At 61.7% G+C, this 18,239-nt stretch overlaps 1 protein-coding gene across 4 annotated transcripts in view; it reads left to right on the top strand.

Annotated features, from left to right (window-relative positions):
* MYO7A (myosin VIIA) overlaps positions 1-18,239 on the top strand; it is a gene marked incomplete at its 5' end in the record, with an annotated part of 65,390 nt that overhangs the window by 33,486 nt on the left and 13,665 nt on the right. For 3 of the 4 annotated variants that reach the window (XM_081099919.1, XM_081099920.1, XM_081099917.1), the window contains 18 exons: positions 933-1,027; positions 2,131-2,215; positions 2,717-2,935; positions 3,323-3,430; positions 4,219-4,428; positions 4,789-4,992; positions 5,472-5,648; positions 6,161-6,250; positions 7,503-7,630; positions 10,064-10,190; positions 10,871-10,990; positions 11,560-11,733; positions 12,551-12,778; positions 14,062-14,232; positions 15,316-15,433; positions 16,140-16,266; positions 16,930-17,099; positions 18,014-18,204. In XM_081099919.1, the coding sequence (XP_080956045.1) occupies positions 933-1,027; positions 2,131-2,215; positions 2,717-2,935; positions 3,323-3,430; positions 4,219-4,428; positions 4,789-4,992; positions 5,472-5,648; positions 6,161-6,250; positions 7,503-7,630; positions 10,064-10,190; positions 10,871-10,990; positions 11,560-11,733; positions 12,551-12,778; positions 14,062-14,232; positions 15,316-15,433; positions 16,140-16,266; positions 16,930-17,099; positions 18,014-18,204 (2,742 nt within the window). Of the gene's footprint in view, positions 1-932; positions 1,028-2,130; positions 2,216-2,716; positions 2,936-3,322; positions 3,431-4,218; positions 4,429-4,788; positions 4,993-5,471; positions 5,649-6,160; positions 6,251-7,502; positions 7,631-10,063; positions 10,191-10,870; positions 10,991-11,559; positions 11,734-12,550; positions 12,779-14,061; positions 14,233-15,315; positions 15,434-16,139; positions 16,267-16,815; positions 17,100-18,013; positions 18,205-18,239 lie in introns of all 4 variants that reach the window. The other variant, XM_081099918.1, reaches the window with a different exon arrangement.

The following is an 18,239-nucleotide window of genomic DNA, read 5'->3' on the forward strand; positions in this document are numbered from 1 at the left end:
GGTAAGGGAGGGAGGGCACGCAGGGCACTGCCCCCCAGCCTCACCTCTCTGGGCTCTTCAGCAACCGGCAGTGGCTTCCAGTCTCAATGTCCACTTCCCATCCATGCATTCGTTCATTCGTTCACTCATTCAGAAAGGCATGGCTGAGCAGCTCCTCTGTGCTGAGCTCTCGCCACAGGAGATGTGGTCTGTGATTAGCTGGTGGATGTGGCTCCCCACAGAGACTCAGCACGGGGGGGGGGGGGGCCTTTCTGCCTGGCTCCCCAGGGACCCACTCCAGCACCTAGCACGGGGCCGGCAATGGAGACATTAGTTTTAAAGGCATTGAATGAATGATGAGATTTTTGTCTAACCAGAGTGAAGGGTGGGGGTGTGGGGGTGAGGAGGGGACAGGCCTAGAGAACTTGGCAGGGCCTGGATCATGGAGGGCCTGAAGGCCAGGGGAGACCAGACTTGTCCCCGAGAGTCATGGGCATCACGGTAAGATCACCGGAGAGTTGTTTCAGGAGGGTCCCTGCTTAGGGAGGCCAAGGGGAGTGACAGAGGCCAGGAGACTGGTGAGGAGGCTGCTGCCAAGATCCCAGAGGGTGGCTTGGCCCAGGTCAGAGGCTGATATGACAGAGACATCGGGGAAGGCACGGCGTCGGCGGACAAGGCCATCGGGATGAAGCCGCTGTGTGTGCCCATCGCACCCTCTGACTCCATCCAGTCAGATTCGGCTCCTCCCGCTCCATCTGTCCCACCCAGAACCCTGGGAAACAGCCACAGCACCTCTCTCTGTCCTGTGGCTGGGAGATGCTGCCCCACGGAGCAGAGCAGGGCTGGGAGCCTGTGCGGCCCAGGCAAGCCCCAGGCCTGGAATCCAAGGGAAGGAAGAGAGGGCCTTCCCTTGGATTCGTGGGGGGCCGCTGCTTAGGAGCTCTGCCCCCCAGGACCACCACGACATGCTGCTGGAGGTGGAGCGGGACAAGGCCATCACCGACAGAGTCATCCTCCTCCAGAAGGTCATCCGGGGATTCAAAGACAGGTACGCGCCGGGACCGGCCCCTCCCCATGGGAGCCCACACACCTCTTTCCTCTAACTGGAGCACTAAAAATACGCATGCACACCCAGCTGCACACTAGACATGAGCACACGCTGCACAACTCATGGGTGCACACAGACACACGATTACACAGGCACACACATGTGGATTCAGGGGGCACACACATGTGGACACTCTGTGGTCTCAAATGCCTGATAACATTTCCCAAAGAGGAAATTCGAGATTTTATAAATTACAAATTTTATAAATTACAAATAAGGGACATGTGTATAGCTGTGATAATCCACAAATCAGCAGGACTGACTCTGGAGTGCGATTCAGGCTCCACAAAAATCCCACAGCCTGCCCCGTTGGCAGTTCATCTGGTCACTCCCTCCTCTCCATTCATCCACCCACCCACCCACCCACCCACCTGTCTGTTCATCTGTGTGCCTGCCCACCCATCTACTGTTTCCTTCCACAGTTGCTCACTTGCTCTTGTGTGGCTCCAGGCATTGGCGTGCTGGTTCATTCACACGTGGCCGTATTAATTTTTCACTCCTCCTACATGTATTTCCACATCCAGCAGACACCTGCTGTTGGACGTGTGGCCTCTTTGTCCTCCATCCGGTCACAGGTGACTGTCATGTAGAGTGTGCGGGGGAACAGCATTGCGCCCACTCAGCCAGACAATGTGGGCTCCAGTCCAGCGTCATCGAGTCTCAGTTTTCTCATCTATAAAATGGGGAAATCTGATAGTAGTGAGTGAAGTTCACACATTTCAAATATTTTAATCTTTAAGATTATTTACTTATTATTCATACATTTATTTATTTATTTATTTATTTATTCCATAAACATGGAAAATCTCCTTATGGGCTCATGTGACAAGCCTGTGAGCAGGCAGGGCAGGTATCATTCTACCCACTTCACAGATGAGGAAGTTGAGGCAGAGAGGTGATACCCTGTTGCCCCAGGTCATTGATCCAGGAGACGCAGGGCTGGGACTAGCCTTGCTGTCCTGATTCCAAGCCCCGCCTGCACCCTGCTGCCTCTGGGCACCCCGTCTCTGCGTCTCTGCTTTGAGGATCTCCTGCTGTTTCAGGTCCAACTTCCTGAAGCTGAAGAACGCTGCCACCCTGATCCAGAGGCACTGGCGGGGCCACAACTGCCGGAGGAACTATGAGCTGGTGAGCCTCCCCAGGGGGGCTGCTCCTGCCCCACGAGGCCTTTGAACCTGCCGGCTGCCGGAGCAGCAGGATGTACCTGTGCCCAGACGCCTGGCCTCCTGCCACTGCCCCATCCTGCCCCGGCCATTTCCCCAGCCCCAAGTCCAAGTCTGGTTCTCGTGCCTTTTCCCATCTGGTCAGCGATGTTTAGGTTTTTCTTCTGGAATGTTTGGATGAGCGTGAGCACTAGGTCCTTAGAGACCTCCGAGGGGGCCCGAAGCAGGGGTGTCCCATTGACCTCAGGGGAGCAACTGGGCTGCAGCCTGGGGCTGGGCTGGGGAGGCAGACGGGGAGGAGAGCAGCTCCTGGTCTGAGGATGGGGCGCCAAGGCCACTCCTGGGAACCTTCCGCCTGAGAGGAGGCAGAGCTTCCCTCCGGGGGCCCCGGTCCAGGGAGTCAGGGTGTTCCTGCGGGGCACGCGGCGGGAGCGGGGCCGGGGCTCTGAGCGGGCTGTCCTTGCAGATGCGGCTGGGCTTCCTGCGGCTGCAGGCCCTGCACCGCTCCCGGAAGCTGCACCAGCAGTACCGCCTGGCCCGCCGGCGCATCATCCAGTTCCAGGCGCGCTGCCGGGCCTACCTGGTGCGCAAGGCCTTCCGCCACCGCCTCTGGGCCGTGCTCACCGTGCAGGCCTACGCCCGGGGCATGATCGCCCGCAGGCTGCACCGGCGCCTCCGGGCCGAGGTGAGCAGTGCCCGCCGGAGAGGGGCGAGTGCTCATCGCAGGGGGACACATCACCCCATTGCTGGCTGAGACCTAGGGCTGGGCTGGGTCTCCCCTGAGGAATGGCCGCACTGGGACCAGACCCCTCATGCTCATTCTCCCAGCCGAGGACAAATCTCTGGGAGGTGCCAGTGAACCTGGTTTGGTTTGGGGATCACTGGTGTCAAACCTACTCCCCGGCCCCCGAGCCGTGTGACCCGGGGAATGTCTCAGGTGCCTCAGTTTCCCCATCTGCCAAATGATTTGGCAAATCTCTCCCAGGCCTCAGTCAGGTGGGTGGGGCAGAGCTGGAGGAAGCACGGGGCCAGCTCCACATGGTTCGTGCCCATCGGCTCTCCCTTCCCTCAGTACCGGCGGCGTCTGGAGGCCGAGAAAATGCGGCTGGCGGAGGAGGAGAAGCTGCGGAAGGAGATGAGCGCCAAGAAGGCCAAGGAGGAGGCCGAGCGCAAGCATCAGGTGAGCGGGGACTGTCCCAGCGCTTCGCTGTCCATCCACTGGCCGACAGCCTCCTGGACACTGGCTGTCCAGCTTGTCCTCTACTCCCTCCCTTCATGTGTGCCCTGGGTGCCCGACCTGGCCCAGGACAGAGGCGGCAGGGCTGTGGCTCCAGAGTGCGCGGGTCCGTGCCCTCCCTTTTCTAGCTGGGAGACAGCACCTCCCTACAAGCCTGAGCCGGGGGCAGAGCACCCAGCATGGGCCACCAGCCACCTGTGGTGACTGAGCTTTTGAAATGACATAGCACAGGCAGCATAAAATACTCATGGGTTCTGAAGGCAGTGAGAAAAACAGGGCTATAAACCATCTCGGAACTATTTTTAAAATATTAATTACATGTTGAGATGGTATTTTGGAAAGATTGGGTTAAATAAAAGATATGATTAAAGTTGGTTTCACTTACTTTCTGTGACGGTTTGAAGTGTAGCGGCGCCATGCACGGCTCCCATGATCTTTCTGTGGGAAGCGCTGGCTACAGCCTCGAGCCACCGCGATGGGGTTTTGGGTGGTGTGGTGCCCTCCAGCTGGGGAGGCCTGAGCAGGCTTCCTGGGGGAGGCGTTCCAGCTGAGCCCCGGGGGCAGGTGGCCTTACTGTCTGGGCATCTGTCTGCATGAGGCTCGGAGGGCTGGTGGGAGCGAGGCCCAGGGGGAGAGGGGGACTGTGGTCTGGGGGTTGCAGGGGCCCTGGGGCTCCCCAGGGAGGCCTTGTTCTCTGAAGCTGTCTCCTCTGCATCACGCCCACCCGCCAGGAGCGCCTGGCCCAGCTGGCCCGCGAGGACGCGGAGCGGGAGCTGAAGGAGAAGGAGGAGGCCCGGCGGAAGAAGGAGCTCCTGGAGCAGATGGAGAGGGCCCGCCACGAGCCCGTCAACCACTCCGACATGGTGGACAAGATGTTCGGCTTCCTGGGGACTTCGGGCGGCCTGCCGGGCCAGGAGGGCCAGGCCCCCAGTGGCTTTGAGGTACGAGGCCGGGAACAGGGGCTGGCGACAGGCCTCAGTGGGTGACTGCGCCCCCCGGCGTTGAAGACCACCTGGTCCCCTCTGAGCAGAGGGCAGCAGCAATGACCTGGGTTGGGGGCCACAGGGCCCAGGCCCTGTCCAGCCGCCAGCCTGCCACGCCCGGTCAGTCACTGTCCCTCTCCAGGGCCACTCACCAGCTTGTATTCATTCATGCACTGAGCTCTCCGCATGCGCCAGGTTCTAAGTCGTGAACAGGACGGCACAGTAGCCCCTGGGGGAGGCAGTGCTGGCCCCACAGGGCAGGTGGGGGCTGCAGCCAGGTGAGTGGCCCCCACAGCAGGGACCCTCTCCTCTCCTCAGGACCTGGAGCGCGGGCGGAGGGAGATGGTGGAGGAGGACCTGGACGCGGCACTGCCCCTGCCCGATGAGGATGAGGAGGACCTCTCGGAGTACAAATTCGCCAAGTTCTCTGCCACCTACTTCCAGGGCACGACCACGCACACCTACACCCGGCGGCCACTCAAGCAGCCGCTGCTGTACCACGACGATGAGGGTGACCAGCTGGTGAGGGCTGGGGCTGTGGGTGCTGAGAGCAGGTCCCTGGTGGGCGGGGACCAGGGCTGACTTGACCCACCCCAGCCTGGGGGCCAGGCCACCTGGGCAAGATCCTAGGCCAGTGATGGCGAATCTTTTGAGCTCCGCGTGTCAGCATTTTGAAAAACCCTAACTTAACTCTGGTGCCGTGTCACATATAGAAATTTTTTGATATTTGCAACCATAGTAAAACAAAGACTTATATTTTTGATATTTATTTTATATATTTAAATGCCATTTAACAAAGAAAAATCAACCAAAAAGATGAATTCGCGTGTCACCTCTGACACGCGTGTCATAGGTTCGCCATCACTGTCCTAGGAACACCTGAGTGCCCTCAGCACAGTGGCCTCCTGTGGGCTTCTCCAGCCCCTCCCCGGCCCCAGGGGACGCTGCTGGCTGTAGCGACACCCTGCACCGAGCTCTCTGACTCCCGTGCTCTCCCCCAGGCGGCCCTGGCCGTGTGGATCACCATCCTCCGGTTCATGGGGGACCTCCCCGAGCCCAAGTACCACACGGCCATGAGTGACGGCAGCGAGAAGATCCCGGTGATGACCAAGATTTACGAGACCCTCGGCAAGAAGACGTACAAGAGGGAGCTGCAGGCGCTGCAGGGCGAGGGCGAGGTGAGGCCTGGGGCGGGGGGGGGGCCCAGGCCATGTCCCTCCCGGCCAGTGGGCAGGGCTGTCCGGTCTCCCTAGCCTCAGGGTCCTTGGCAGAGGAGGGTCCTAAAATTCGCCTCTGCCTCACCCCCCAGACCCGCGCTCTCCTCTGTCTACCCCTGGGAGCCAGTGTCCGAGCGTTTTGTAAACTGTCAGGCGTTGACCACGAGTGAGGGAGGCCACCGGGCGGAGCAGCTGGCCTTCGTAGTCAGGCCTGGCGCCCTGGAGACTCACCGAGGGTCGCCGGGCGGTCGCTACACTTTCCCAGCCCCAGTTTTCCGTCTGGCGGTGGTAGGGGCCGTGTGGGGTGAGGGTGGAGGGTCACCCGGGGTTTGCCTCCTACGCATTAGTGTGGAGGTGAGACACGCCTCCAGCCACAGCCCATGGTCAGCTGCGCTGGTCATTACTTGGGCCCACTCGCTTGACCCTGACCCCTGACCCCTGACCCCTGACCCCTGACCCCCGTTGTCCTGCAGGCCCAGCTCCCCGAGGGGCAGAAGAAGAGCAGCATGCGGCACAAGCTGGTGCACTTGACCCTGAAGAAGAAGTCGAAGCTGACAGAGGAGGTCAGCGCAGACCCCGGCTGCCTCGGGGGGCCCCGCTGGGATGGGAGCGGCGTCCATGCTGCCTGTCCTCAGGGCGCTGGGACGGCAGGCGACAGGACAGCGTCGGGGGTGGTCGGGGAGACGGGAAGAGGGCAGTGAGGTCAGGCGGGGGTCAGGTTGGGGAGGGCTTCCCGGTGAGGGGACCTGAAGGCCGGGAGGGCTGGAGAGGCAGCTGGGAGGGAGGACGTGCCCTGCCATAGCGTTCGTCTCAGGACCTTTCTGTGGGATGAGTGCCACGGGCACCGACACTGTGATTTGTTTGCGCTCATTGGTTAGTGACCTTGCCTTTTCCGAGAACCACCCCTGCCCTGCGCTCCAGGTTGCTCAGGCCGGGAGGGCAGACGGACACAAACCCAGGCGGTTACAGCGCAGGGCTGGCCCCCCTGTGCCCCTACATTTGCACACACCAGTGCTTCTCCCTAAATTCCGCCCTCCTGTCCTCTGCCTGGGGGTGGCCTCCTCCGGGAAGCCTCGTGCGCCCCCTACAGCCACCAGGCTCCTCCTCGGGGCTTCCACGCTGCCTTTGCCTCCGTCCCTGTCCAGTTCCCCATCTGAGGCTCGAATCCAGTCTCACAGCCCGAGATCCAAGTCCCACCTCTGCCGTGGGGTGTCTGAGACACCCACTCTGTGGGTCCCTGGGGGGGGGCAGTGCAAGGCGACAACTGTGGGTGCTCCGTAGATGTGAGGACCTCCCACACCCTTCCGTCTGGAGGGCACGTTCCCTCTGCTCACCTCTCACTCTCCCCTCACCTGGGCAGGGTGCAGGGCTGGGGTTGTGGGCTGTGTGAGACCAGGGAGAAGAACCCAGGCTGGGCGTTGCTCACACAGAGGGGCCAGGGCATTGGTGACAGGTGATGGTGACGGGGGAGTTGGAACTGGGGTAAGCTCTGGGTGTCAGAGTTGTGTGGGAGCCCTGGAGAGAGAGGGGTCCTGCCAAGAGTCGGAGGAGCAGATCCCTGTCCTGACTGGTAGGGGGTCGGGTGGGGTGTCAGGGAGGCTGCAGGGGAGCCTTAACCTCAGAAGTGGGTGCCAGCAGGCCATGCTCCTGGCCTGTGGGCTGGTCATGGACCCAGCGTCTGTTCTGCATGGGGTGGGGTGGGGCAGGATGGGGGCAAGACTGGCCCCTCCCAGGATTCTGCTCTTGGGGGCGGGGGCAAGGAGGGTAGGCAGACCCAGGCAGGAGGCAGGTCCCTCACTCCTCCCTGTGGCCCAGGTGACCAAGAGGCTGCACGACGGGGAGTCCACAGTGCAGGGCAACAGCATGCTGGAGGACCGGCCCACCTCCAACCTGGAGAAGCTGCACTTCGTCATCGGCAACGGCATCCTGCGGCCCGCGCTCCGGTCAGCGCCCGAGGGACGGTGCAGGGGGGGTGCAGGGGGGGGTGCAGGGGGGGTGCAGGGAGGGTGCAGGGGGGGGTGCAGGGGGGGTGCAGGGAGGGGTGCAGGGGGGGTGCAGGGAGGGGTGCAGGGAGGGGTGCAGGGGGGGTGCAGGGAGGGGTGCAGGGAGGGGTGCAGGGGGGGTGCAGGGAGGGGTGCAGGGAGGGGCGCAGGGGGGGGTGCAGGGGGGGTGCAGGGGGGGTGCAGGGGGGGTGCAGGGAGGGGTGCAGGGATGGTGCAGGGGGGGTGCAGGGACGGTGCAGGGGGGGGGTGCAGGGGGGTGCAGGGGGGGTGCAGGGACGGGTGCAGGGAGGGGTGCAGGGAGGGGGTGCAGGGGGGGTGCAGGGACGGGTGCAGGGACGGGTGCAGGGAGGGGCGGCTGTTGGGGAGGCAGCGCTGGGTGTGGCCTGGGGAGGCTGCTGGTGGCTGAGCTGTGGCTCTGTCACCTTAGCCAACAGGCCTGCTGGTCATGTGGCCTTGGTAGAGTTAGTTTCTTCTTCTGTAAGCGGGGGACGGGGGGGGGGGGCGTGCGGGGACGGGGGGGGGGGCGGTAATAAGTGGACCTGCCTCAGAGGCTCGTGGGCAGATGAATCTCAGGAGGCTGTAACCCGGGCGGCTCTCAGTAAGTGGTAGCTGTTGTTATCACGCCCTGACATGCGTCTCCTGCTTCAACCGCATCCCTGCCAGCTCATGCCTGGCAGTGCCTCCTTCCCCGCCCAGGCCCGGGGGGCTCACCTCAGGTCCCTGGGGGTTGGGGGAGGAGAGGGATGATGGAGGCGTGCCCAGGAGCAATGAAGGAATCAGCTCAGCTGGGTCAGTGGAGGGGAAACGGCCTTTTCTGAGAACTCGCCGGACAGTCGGGCGGGAGAGCTGACCCATGCGCCTGTGTCCGCTGGCTGGGAGGACAGCAGGGTGGGGTGGGGAGGGGGGGGAGCTCCGTTTCACTCGAAGGAAAACAGGTCCCGACAGGGCAGAGACGTCCCCGGGAGTCACTGGCCTCCCAGACCTTCTGCCTTCCCTCCTGGCCTCCTCGGTGCTCCTCCGGGCCATTGAAGAGACGGTCCCAGGGCCCGGGGCCACCCGCCTCCAGGGAGAAGGGGCAGGATTTGTGGCCCAGTTGTCTCAAGAGCAGACCTACAGCGGTTACTTCCAGAGAACACAGTGGCTGGGGTGTTGACTCCCCGAAGGACCGCAGCTGGTCCTTCCCTTTTCTCGGCCCAGGTGACCCCGTAGGTCCGTAAAGTGATGGGGGTCAAGGACTCCCAGCTGCCGGTGATAAAGTTTTCATTGGTTCCTGACAAGATGGAAAAGATAAGGGTGTTTCTACAACTAAATTTGATTTATTTGAAGGCCTGTTCTTTGTTCTGAGACTTCAGCCTTCCTCCTTTTTGAATATGAAAATTACCTTTGTTCTATGAAATAATTGTGACCTAGATAATGGGCAGGTTGTGTGTGGGTGGTGTGTTTTAAATGTCCTTATTTGTCACGATGAAGAGTTAGCAGCGTCCAGAATTTATTTTGAAGTTGCATTGGTTGGTTGACTCTCAAAATTGGGAGCCACTGAATGAATTAGGTCGGCTCCCCTTTCCACCTCGGCCTGCCTTTCTGAGCGGGAAAGAGCCGCGGGCGCCCCCTGGTGGCCACATTATCACCGCGGCTGGCACTTGGCCCTGAGCAGGCAGGCAGTGTCTCAGCCACAGCCAGCTGTGCGTGACAGGTGGTGGTGACTGAGGGTTTTGTGCTAGGTGCCTTATAAGCCTCGGCTCATTTTCTGCACAGCAATCCTGTAAGGAAGGTACTACCGTTTCCCTTTGAAATGAAAGCAAAAGCCCACCTTCATTGCTTTCATCTGATTACAAAAGCAGTACCCGACCACTTGAATATTCTAACGTTACAGAGATATATTGAGAGAAGATCAAAGTTGCTCATTCCGCCCCACAGAGTGAGTCCCCAGATGCTTTTGCTGTTTCTGTTCTGCCAGTTGCCATTAGTAGCAATTGCACCTGCTCTCATGACCGTGGGCTGGGCTCAGAAAGGTGAACTCTCCTGCCTTGGCCACCCAGCTGGTGAGGGACGAGGCTGGGGCGGGGCCTGCGCACCTCACCAGAGTGGTCACCAGTGGCTGTGGCCGCTGTGCCCCAGAGCAGGATATGTGCCCCCCTCAGGATCACCGGGACTGTCCGTGGGTCTGACTGGTGTTAGGAAGGGCTCCGTGCCTGGTGAGCCCGTCTCCAAAGCAGACCCTCTTCCCCAGGCCTGGGCCCGGCCGTCCTCACCCGGCCCCACTCTGCCTCTTCTTGGATGGTCTTGGTCAAGTAGCAGAGGAAGGCCTGGGTGTCCCACCTGCTGGGGACTTTCCTCTGAGCCGTCTCCCTTCCTGCCTCCCCACCTGCCCAGGGATGAGATCTACTGCCAGATCAGCAAGCAGCTCACCCACAACCCCTCCAAGAGCAGCTACGCCCGGGGCTGGATCCTCATGTCTCTCTGTGTGGGCTGCTTCGCCCCCTCTGAGAAGTTCGTTAAGGTAGGGCGGCCGCCTGGACTCCTGGGCGGGAAGGGGAGCTGGGAGAGAGCAGGGGAAGGAGCGCCGAGGGGTGAGGCCCCGCCCACGTCATCTCACGGGGCCTCACAGCGGCTACCAGGCCCGTCTTCCTGTCCCCGCCGCCCAGGCACCCAGAACTTCACACCGTTCTCCCCTCAACCAGTTTTGTGTGTGAGGAGGCTGAGTCTGACAGCATCTCGGGCCCCTCTCCATACTGTGTTCGAGCAGGTGCTTTAATTCCTCTCAGGCCTCTTCCTTGCCGGCTCCTTGGTGCCAGGCCCTGGGTGCTGGGGACAGACAGAGCCGGGGACAGCCTGGCGGCCAGTGCTGTGAAGAGGGAAGCACTCGTCAGGGAGGGGCCTGGAGGAGGAGGAGCAGTTAAGCTAGGTGCAGAGGGGGTATAGTGTGTGGGGTGAGGCAAGGGGCATGGCTGAGACTTGACAGGTCTGGGGGGTGGTGGCCCTGTTGCCAAGACGACGTATGTGGACTTCATTCTGAGGGCAGCGGGGAGCCATGGAAGGCACGGGAGGGCCGGGGGAGACGCGCCTTGGAAAGCAGGTCCTGAGCGTGGGTGGAGGGATTGGAGGCAGGAGACCCAGCGAGGCTGCTCTGTGGCCCGAGCGGGAGGCCAGAGTGGGGCCCTCAGCTGGTCCTCGTTGCAGTACCTGCGGAACTTCATCCACGGGGGACCGCCTGGCTACGCCCCGTACTGTGAGGAGCGGCTCCGGAGGACCTTCGTCAACGGGACACGGACACAGCCGCCCAGCTGGCTGGAGCTGCAGGTGCACCACCCCCCCTCCCCCCAGGCATGCGCATGTGCATGTGTGTGTGTGTGCGCGCGTGTGTGTGTGTGTGTGTATGTGTCTCCGGTGCCCAGAAAGTCCCCGCTTTGGGATTCTGGGTTCCTCATCCTTAAGTTCTGGAAGCCCAGGCCTATTGGAACAGAACCCCCAGCCGATGATCCACTCCATCCGTTGGCTTCATGGTCAAAGTGATTCAGGCAGGGCTTCCCACTGCGCCTCAGTGGCTTCATTGGCCGCAACGGTACTCGTGCCACAGGGCCCTGTGAGGGTTTGGGACATGAGGGCAGAAGCCCCTGGTGTGTGGCAATGCCTAACCTCCCAGCCCCAGGGACTGGCTCAGGGGCCCTAATGTTCCCATCGAGTTGGGGAGCACAGCAGGGCTCCCTGGGGACCTGTGACCCGGGACATACAATGTCTGGGTGAGATGCTGGGGTCTGGGGGCCTTGGGGGAAACTCCAACCTCCTAGGCAGCAGGGAGCCAGGAGCCCAGAGGGGCCAGGTGGTCTGAAGTGAAAGGATCCCCACCAACGCTCCTTGGTCACTTTCAGGCCACCAAGTCCAAGAAGCCCATTATGTTGCCTGTGACATTCATGGATGGAACCACCAAGACCCTGCTGACGGACTCGGCCACCACGGCCAAGGAGCTCTGCAACGCGCTGGCCGACAAGATCTCCCTCAAGGACCGCTTCGGGTTCTCCCTCTACATCGCCCTGTTTGATAAGGTAGGGCCGGCCCTGCAGCGGCACCGCCCGGGGCGGCCCACAGGTTTCCGGCTCAGTGCTGCCACCTACCGGCCACCTTGCACAGTAACTTACTTCCAGGGCCCTGGTTCTCTGTTAGCTGGTGGTAACTAGCTCCCGCCAATTCTTTAGGATTGCGGAGCCCTCTTAAGCCCCTAAAGAAAAGTCCAACAGAACAGGGTTGAAACCCAGAACTCACTTCAATCATATGTAGCAAGGCCGCGTCAGTCCCCCCCGGTGCCGGAGACAGGCTGCAGGGTCCTGCAGCCACGCGGCTCTCCGAGATTCATTTTCTCACCTACAAATGCGGATATAACTCCTCATCAGGTTGCTGTGGCCATTTCTTTTCACTCTTAATGGCCAATGTCACGTCTAGGCCAGGAGCCTTCTCTGTGGCGCTGGGCCTGGGGGTGGCTGATTTTACCTCCACACCCAGGAACATCACACCCAGCGGAGGTGCCCCCACCCTGCAGGTCCGGGACGGAACCACGTGTCCGACACAATTTATCTGGATTTTTCTGCTGTACAGATGGATACTCTGTGTTTTCAGGGGCCATTTGTGCATCCGAGTTTCCCAAAGGGCTTACTCTAGGAAATGGGAGCTCCCGTGGCTGTGCCGGCTCAGAGCCCATGCCTGGGGTCCAGGGGTCCCATGCTGGCCTGCCTCCAGGGTGACCTGGGCACCTCCCTGCTTCTCTCTAAGCTTAAGTTTGGCATCCGAGAGCAGTTGGCACAGTTGGTGGCTCTTTGTAGTCCTTCCTGCTGGCTCACCTTCCCACTGGGTGACCTCTGCCCACAGGTGTCCTCCCTGGGCAGTGGCAGTGACCACGTCATGGATGCCATCTCCCAGTGCGAGCAGTATGCCAAGGAGCAGGGGGCCCAGGAGCGCAATGCCCCATGGCGGCTCTTCTTCCGCAAAGAGGTCTTCACGCCCTGGCACAACCCCTCAGAAGACAACGTGGCCACCAACCTCATCTACCAGCAGGTGGTGCGAGGCGTCAAGTTTGGGGAGTACAGGTGTGAGAAGGTGAGTGCGAGCGAATCTTCCGAGTCTCCCGGCTGATCTTGCTTGGCTCACGGCCGCCTGTTTTCTGAATTCGAATTCGGGCTGAGTGTTTACTGTCTGGGATCCGCCACTAGCTAATGCGGAGGTTAGCCTGACGGAGGGCGGACATGCTCCTCGCTCCTCCCGGAGGTAACGCTGCCCACAGGAGCCAGGGCTCTGAAGCACAGCCCGGACTCTGCCAGTGGGAGGCTCCCGCACCTCTGTGGTGGCTGCTTCACGCTTGCTGTGCTGAGTTAGTCTAGGAAGCTCCGCTCTGAAGGATCAAGAGATCCACTCATGAGCACAGAGTTTGCACACGTGGAACCTTCTATCTCCTGTGGACAGGAGCGGTGTGGTTGTTTTGTTTTTGATGACGGTGATGACGGCTCTCATGGTACCTGTGATTCCGTTGGTGATTATGATGGAGGGAGGAGGATGGAGATGGTGGAAATGAAGGGGACGGTTGGTGGTGGTGGTGATGGTAGAAGTAGTGATGGTGTAGGGGTAGGTGTGAGGGTAGTGACGATGATGATGGTGTTGCTGATGGTGGTGGTGAGTTGATGTTCAGGCAGGAGGTATCAGGACAGCCGTGTCCACCGCTAAAATCCTGAAATACTTTGAACTAGTTGGGAAATATCCACTGCCTCTGAAGCTCCCAAGAGCCTTTCTTTACTGCCCCTGCTGCCAGAGCCTGGGGAACCCCAGGCAGGCATCACGGGTGCTGCCATGCACCAACCACGGGCAGAGAAGGGGCAACTGCCCAGTGCCCAGCTGGCTCTCTGGAGCCTCTGCACTGTCGCCTATGGGTTGTTCAGTACTCTGACTGTCCTGGGGGTGTGATGGTGATGGTGATGGAGTTGGTAACGGTGACACACTCCCTTCACTCGCTGTCTCCAGCGGTATCAGGTCCCCCGCTCTCCAGGGCAGTCCCTGGCTGTTCTGGTGTTTGCCAGCCCCAGTTGTTATCTTACTGGGTTGAGGATGTAGTGGCTGACCCATGACCAATGGGCTGGCTGGTCCCTCTGGGTCAGCCCGGTACCTCTGGTGCTGAGAGGACCCAGGAGAAGGCAAGAATGTGGCCCTGCCCTCAAGAAGCTCATGGTTCCACCAACCGGACAAGCTCTCCCGGTGAATCGGTGAGAGCTCAGGGTGCAAAGGCCAGGGGCTGAGGGCCCAGGAGGCAGGGCCCCGGGCTTCGGTCATGGGCAAGGGCTTCCCGGAGGGTGTGTGAATGAGGTCCCCGCACACACCCACCCCCACCGCAGGAGGACGACCTGGCCGAGCTGGCCTCCCAGCAGTACTTTGTGGACTACGGCTCCGAGATGATTCTGGAGCGCCTCCTGAACCTCGTGCCCACCTACATCCCCGACCGCGAGATCACGCCCCTGAAGACGCTCGAGAAGTGGGCCCAGCTGGCCATTGCTGCTCACAAGAAGGTACGGGGACTGGGGGGCTCTTGGAAGAGGGGGTCTCTGGTGGCCGAGGCCAGGAAGTAGCACCTGGGGGATCAAAGACATCACAGCTCTCACCTGACACGTCCACCCACAGGCTGCCGGGGACAGGCTGGCACCCTTGGCCTCCTGCTTCCCAGCCGCCTGCCTTCCTCCACCGTGCACATCGGTTCTCGTCTGTCTCTGTCATCCGCTCTGGCCTGGGTTCCAGGGATACAGAGATGGCTCACATCCAGCCCTGTGGCCCCCTGAGGGAAGCTGGGTGCAGGGCTGGTGGGGGTCCCGTCCTGGCCTTGCACAGGCGCTCTCTAGAGCCGCAGCTCAGGGGCGCTGGTGTGTCTTGGGGAGCTCCCAGGAAGGGCACCCTCTGTCCTGCCTGCGGGAGCCCTGGCCCACCTTCCTGCCTGGGGAGCTTTAGGGACAGGCCCCAGGCCCATAACCAGCCCTGAGTAGCTCCCTGTCAGGCGAAGGGGCTGCCCAAGTAGAGCAGGGTGGCCTGCTGGGGAGCCGGTGGGGAACCCTGGCTGCTGGAGGGGACCCCAGGCCTCCCCACCTCCAGGCCCTGGTTGTGTAAGAACAGAATTACCTTTGCACACAGTTGCCGGAGGGCTTCACAGACCAGCGGTCTCTCAGGCCCTTGTCACTTTCCACCCAGCCTCCCCCTGAAGCCCCCTGCAACCCCTCCACATCTAGGCCGGGCTCAGCACCGACGCCTGCCCTCCCCTCCAGGAAAGACACTGTTCTCCCTCCATCCCTCCGTCTCTCTCCTTGGCCACCTCCTCTCCATCACCCCTCACCCCCATCGGCTGCTGGAGCCCGTCCATTCCCTGCACCTGCCCTGGCTGCAGCCGGGGGCTTTTCTGTCACTCGGGTGCATTGGGAGCTCCCTGCAGGCAGGACCCTCGCTTCCCTAGCAAGTGTCGGGGGCTGATGGGACGGGTGAGGCCATGATGCCCAGGAGGGCACCGCAGCCCTGGGCCACGCCTGGCCTGGGGACAGGGACATGTGAGTTCCGGCCAGAGCACACGTGACGTCTTTTGTCCCCTGTCCTGGTCTGTCCCCCTCCAGGGGATTTATGCCCAGAGGAGAACTGATTCCCAGAAGGTCAAGGAGGACGTGGTCAATTACGCCCGCTTCAAGTGGCCCTTGCTCTTCTCCAGGTTTTACGAAGCCTACAAATTCTCAGGTACCCGCAGCCCTCCTGCCTCCATGCCCTCTTCCACCCTCACTGCGGCCACAACAGGGCGAGGCCGGAAACAGGTGCCCCCGTCAGCCAGGCTCCTGCCTGCGGGGCTGCGGGTCTCTCCAGGCCAGTGCGCTGAGTGGGTCCCACCTCCCACGGTCCAGTTGGGCTCTGTGGCGCACAGTAGGTGCTTAGCGACACAGTGGGTTGAACAACTGGATGGGCATGGAGACCATTAGAGCACCTACAGGAGAGGGTGGCCCAGAGCAGGGGCTGGCTGACTCCATGAAGCTGAGAGTGCATGTGGCCACCTGCTCACTTCCATTGGCTCAGCCGTCCCGGGGCTGTCATCTGGGGGGCACCTGCTCTGTGCCAGGCCTTGGGATTCACAGAACCACCAGTTGTCAGGCTGGAGGGAGCCTTGGGGCTCCGTGAGTCCAAGCCCCACCCGCACCCCGCCTCACCGCAGGGCGGGACTTGTCCGCAGCTGCACGAAGACCCGTGGCACCACTCACACCCAGGGCCCTGGTCCCAGCACCTCCCCCACCGCACGCGGGGCTTTGGCCGTGGGAGGCCGTGCTCTGGGGCTCAGTTCCCGTTTCTGTAAAATGGAAGGCAATATACCCTCTGCCCTGGTGGTTGGGCGGATTGGGCAGGGCTGGGCCCAGGAGAGGGGGGCCCCCTCTCAGAGCCTCGGTCTCTGCCCCAGGCCCCAGCCTCCCCAAAAACGACGTCATCGTGGCCGTCAACTGGACGGGCGTCTACTTCGTGGATGAGCAGGAGCAGGTGCTCCTGGAGCTGTCCTTCCCCGAGATCATGGCCGTGTCCAGCAGCAGGTCAGTCCCACCCCGCACCCCACTTCCTGCAGAGCAGGGAGTTGTCGAAGCTGCGCAAAGACCCGACAGGGTCCTGGTTCAGCTCTGTCCGAACTGAGGAAGGGCAGAGGGGCACACAGACAGACAGATGGGCTCCTGGAATAGACTGGCGTTCTCTGGGCTGTGTTGCTGTGGGCAGGGTTGGGCCTGGCCAGCTCTGAGCAGGCACGTGCCAGGCACACAGGATGCAGTGGTGACTGGATAGTCCTCCCCCTTTGAAGCTTCAGGCGAGAGGGGAGATGGATATTGAGCAGGTCATGGTAAAGCAGGATGAGGGTCATGAGGGCTGTGGGAGGGCAAGGAGGGCTTCCTGGAGGAAGGGGTATCTGGGCTGAGACTAAAGGCTGAGTAGGGATTAGACAACAAAAGGGACGTGGGCTGGGCTGCTGCAGGCCGGCCACGTCTGACGCAGGCTGAGCCGTGTCGGACCTGGGCGCCGCCTCACCCTGGCTAGGCCAGCCTCTCCCTGGCCGGGCCAAGCCTGACTGCGCTGGCCTTGGTCTCCTTCAGGGAGTGCCGCATCTTGCTCTCGCTGGGCTGCTCTGAACTGGGCTGCGCTTCGTGTCACCCGGGCTGGGCAGGACTGACCCCGGCTGGGCCCTGTTCTCCGTGTTGGTCCTGCAGGGGAGCCAAACTCACAGCCCCCAGCTTCACGCTGGCCACCATCAAGGGGGATGAGTATACCTTCACCTCCAGCAACGCCGAGGACATCCGTGACCTCGTGGTCACCTTTCTGGAGGGGCTCCGGAAGAGGTCTAAGTACGTGGTGGCCCTACAGGACAACCCCAACCCTGGTGAGTGGCTCCTGGCACGGGCTGCCAGGCACCGGGGTCAGGGGCGTCAGGCAGGTCACCCCCCTTGGCCTTGGCCTTGGCCTGGCCTGTTACCCCTCCTTCCCCAGATACTCTTAGCTCCGACTGAACCAAACAGCTGAACTCTGCCTCCCGTCTGCGCTCTGTGGGGACTCTCTCCCTCTCTCCCTCCCTTCCTGGCACCTCCTCCAGGGGAGTAGGGGTTCCTCCTCGGTGTCTCCAAATACCCCCATCTTCAGGTGATGACAGCAGTAGCACCTCACTGAGCATCCTTAGCCTCCTAGGCCCTGGGCAGAGCAGTGGAAAGACAGAGGGGCAGTGGGCCCTGGCCCCGCCCTCAATGGAGGCAGGGGCAGGGGCAGGGGCAGGAGTAGGGCAGACAGTGCAGTGCCTGTGCAGTGACCAGGGAAGCCAGAGGCTGTGGGACCCCAGAAGAGCGGCCCCAGGCAGCCTGGGGTGTGGGGATGAACACGGGTGTGAGTGTTTGAGGCAGAGAGCAGATCACAGGCCAAGCACAGGGGTGGAGAAAGCACGTGTCTTGGATCTGCAGTTTGGTTGGGCTGGAATGGGGGAGGGAGAGGAAGGGGCCTGGAGGTGGAAGATGCCAGGAAGGCAGCCCCCGACAGGCCTTACGAGCATGTCAGGGAGTGTGGGCTTTCTGCTAAGGGCAATGGGGAGCCACAGAAGGCGTTGGAGCAGGAGACTGGCCACTCTGATGGCCATGTCTGCGTGGAGGGCAATGGCAAGGTGGAGGTGGGGTGGCCGGTGAGCAGACATGACAGGGTCTCAGGTCGTCCGTGTGAGGAGCGGCTTACAGGTCATCGACCCAAAGAAAGATGTTTTAACCCAGAGTCTCCCTCTGCCCACATGCGGCCCCTCTCACCACGGCTTCCCAGCGGGCGAGGAGTCGGGCTTCCTCAGCTTTGCGAAGGGAGACCTCATCATCCTGGACCACGACACGGGAGAGCAGGTCATGAACTCCGGCTGGGCCAACGGCATCAACGAGCGAACCAAGCAGCGTGGGGACTTCCCCACTGACTGCGTGTATGTCATGCCCACGGTCACCATGCCGCTGCGGGAGATCGTGGTATGTGGACGGGGCCCCCGAACCCTTCCTTGTCT

This window comes from Myotis nattereri (assembly GCF_964212035.1).
Source record: "Myotis nattereri genome assembly, chromosome: 9".
NCBI lineage: Eukaryota > Metazoa > Chordata > Mammalia > Chiroptera > Vespertilionidae > Myotis > Myotis nattereri.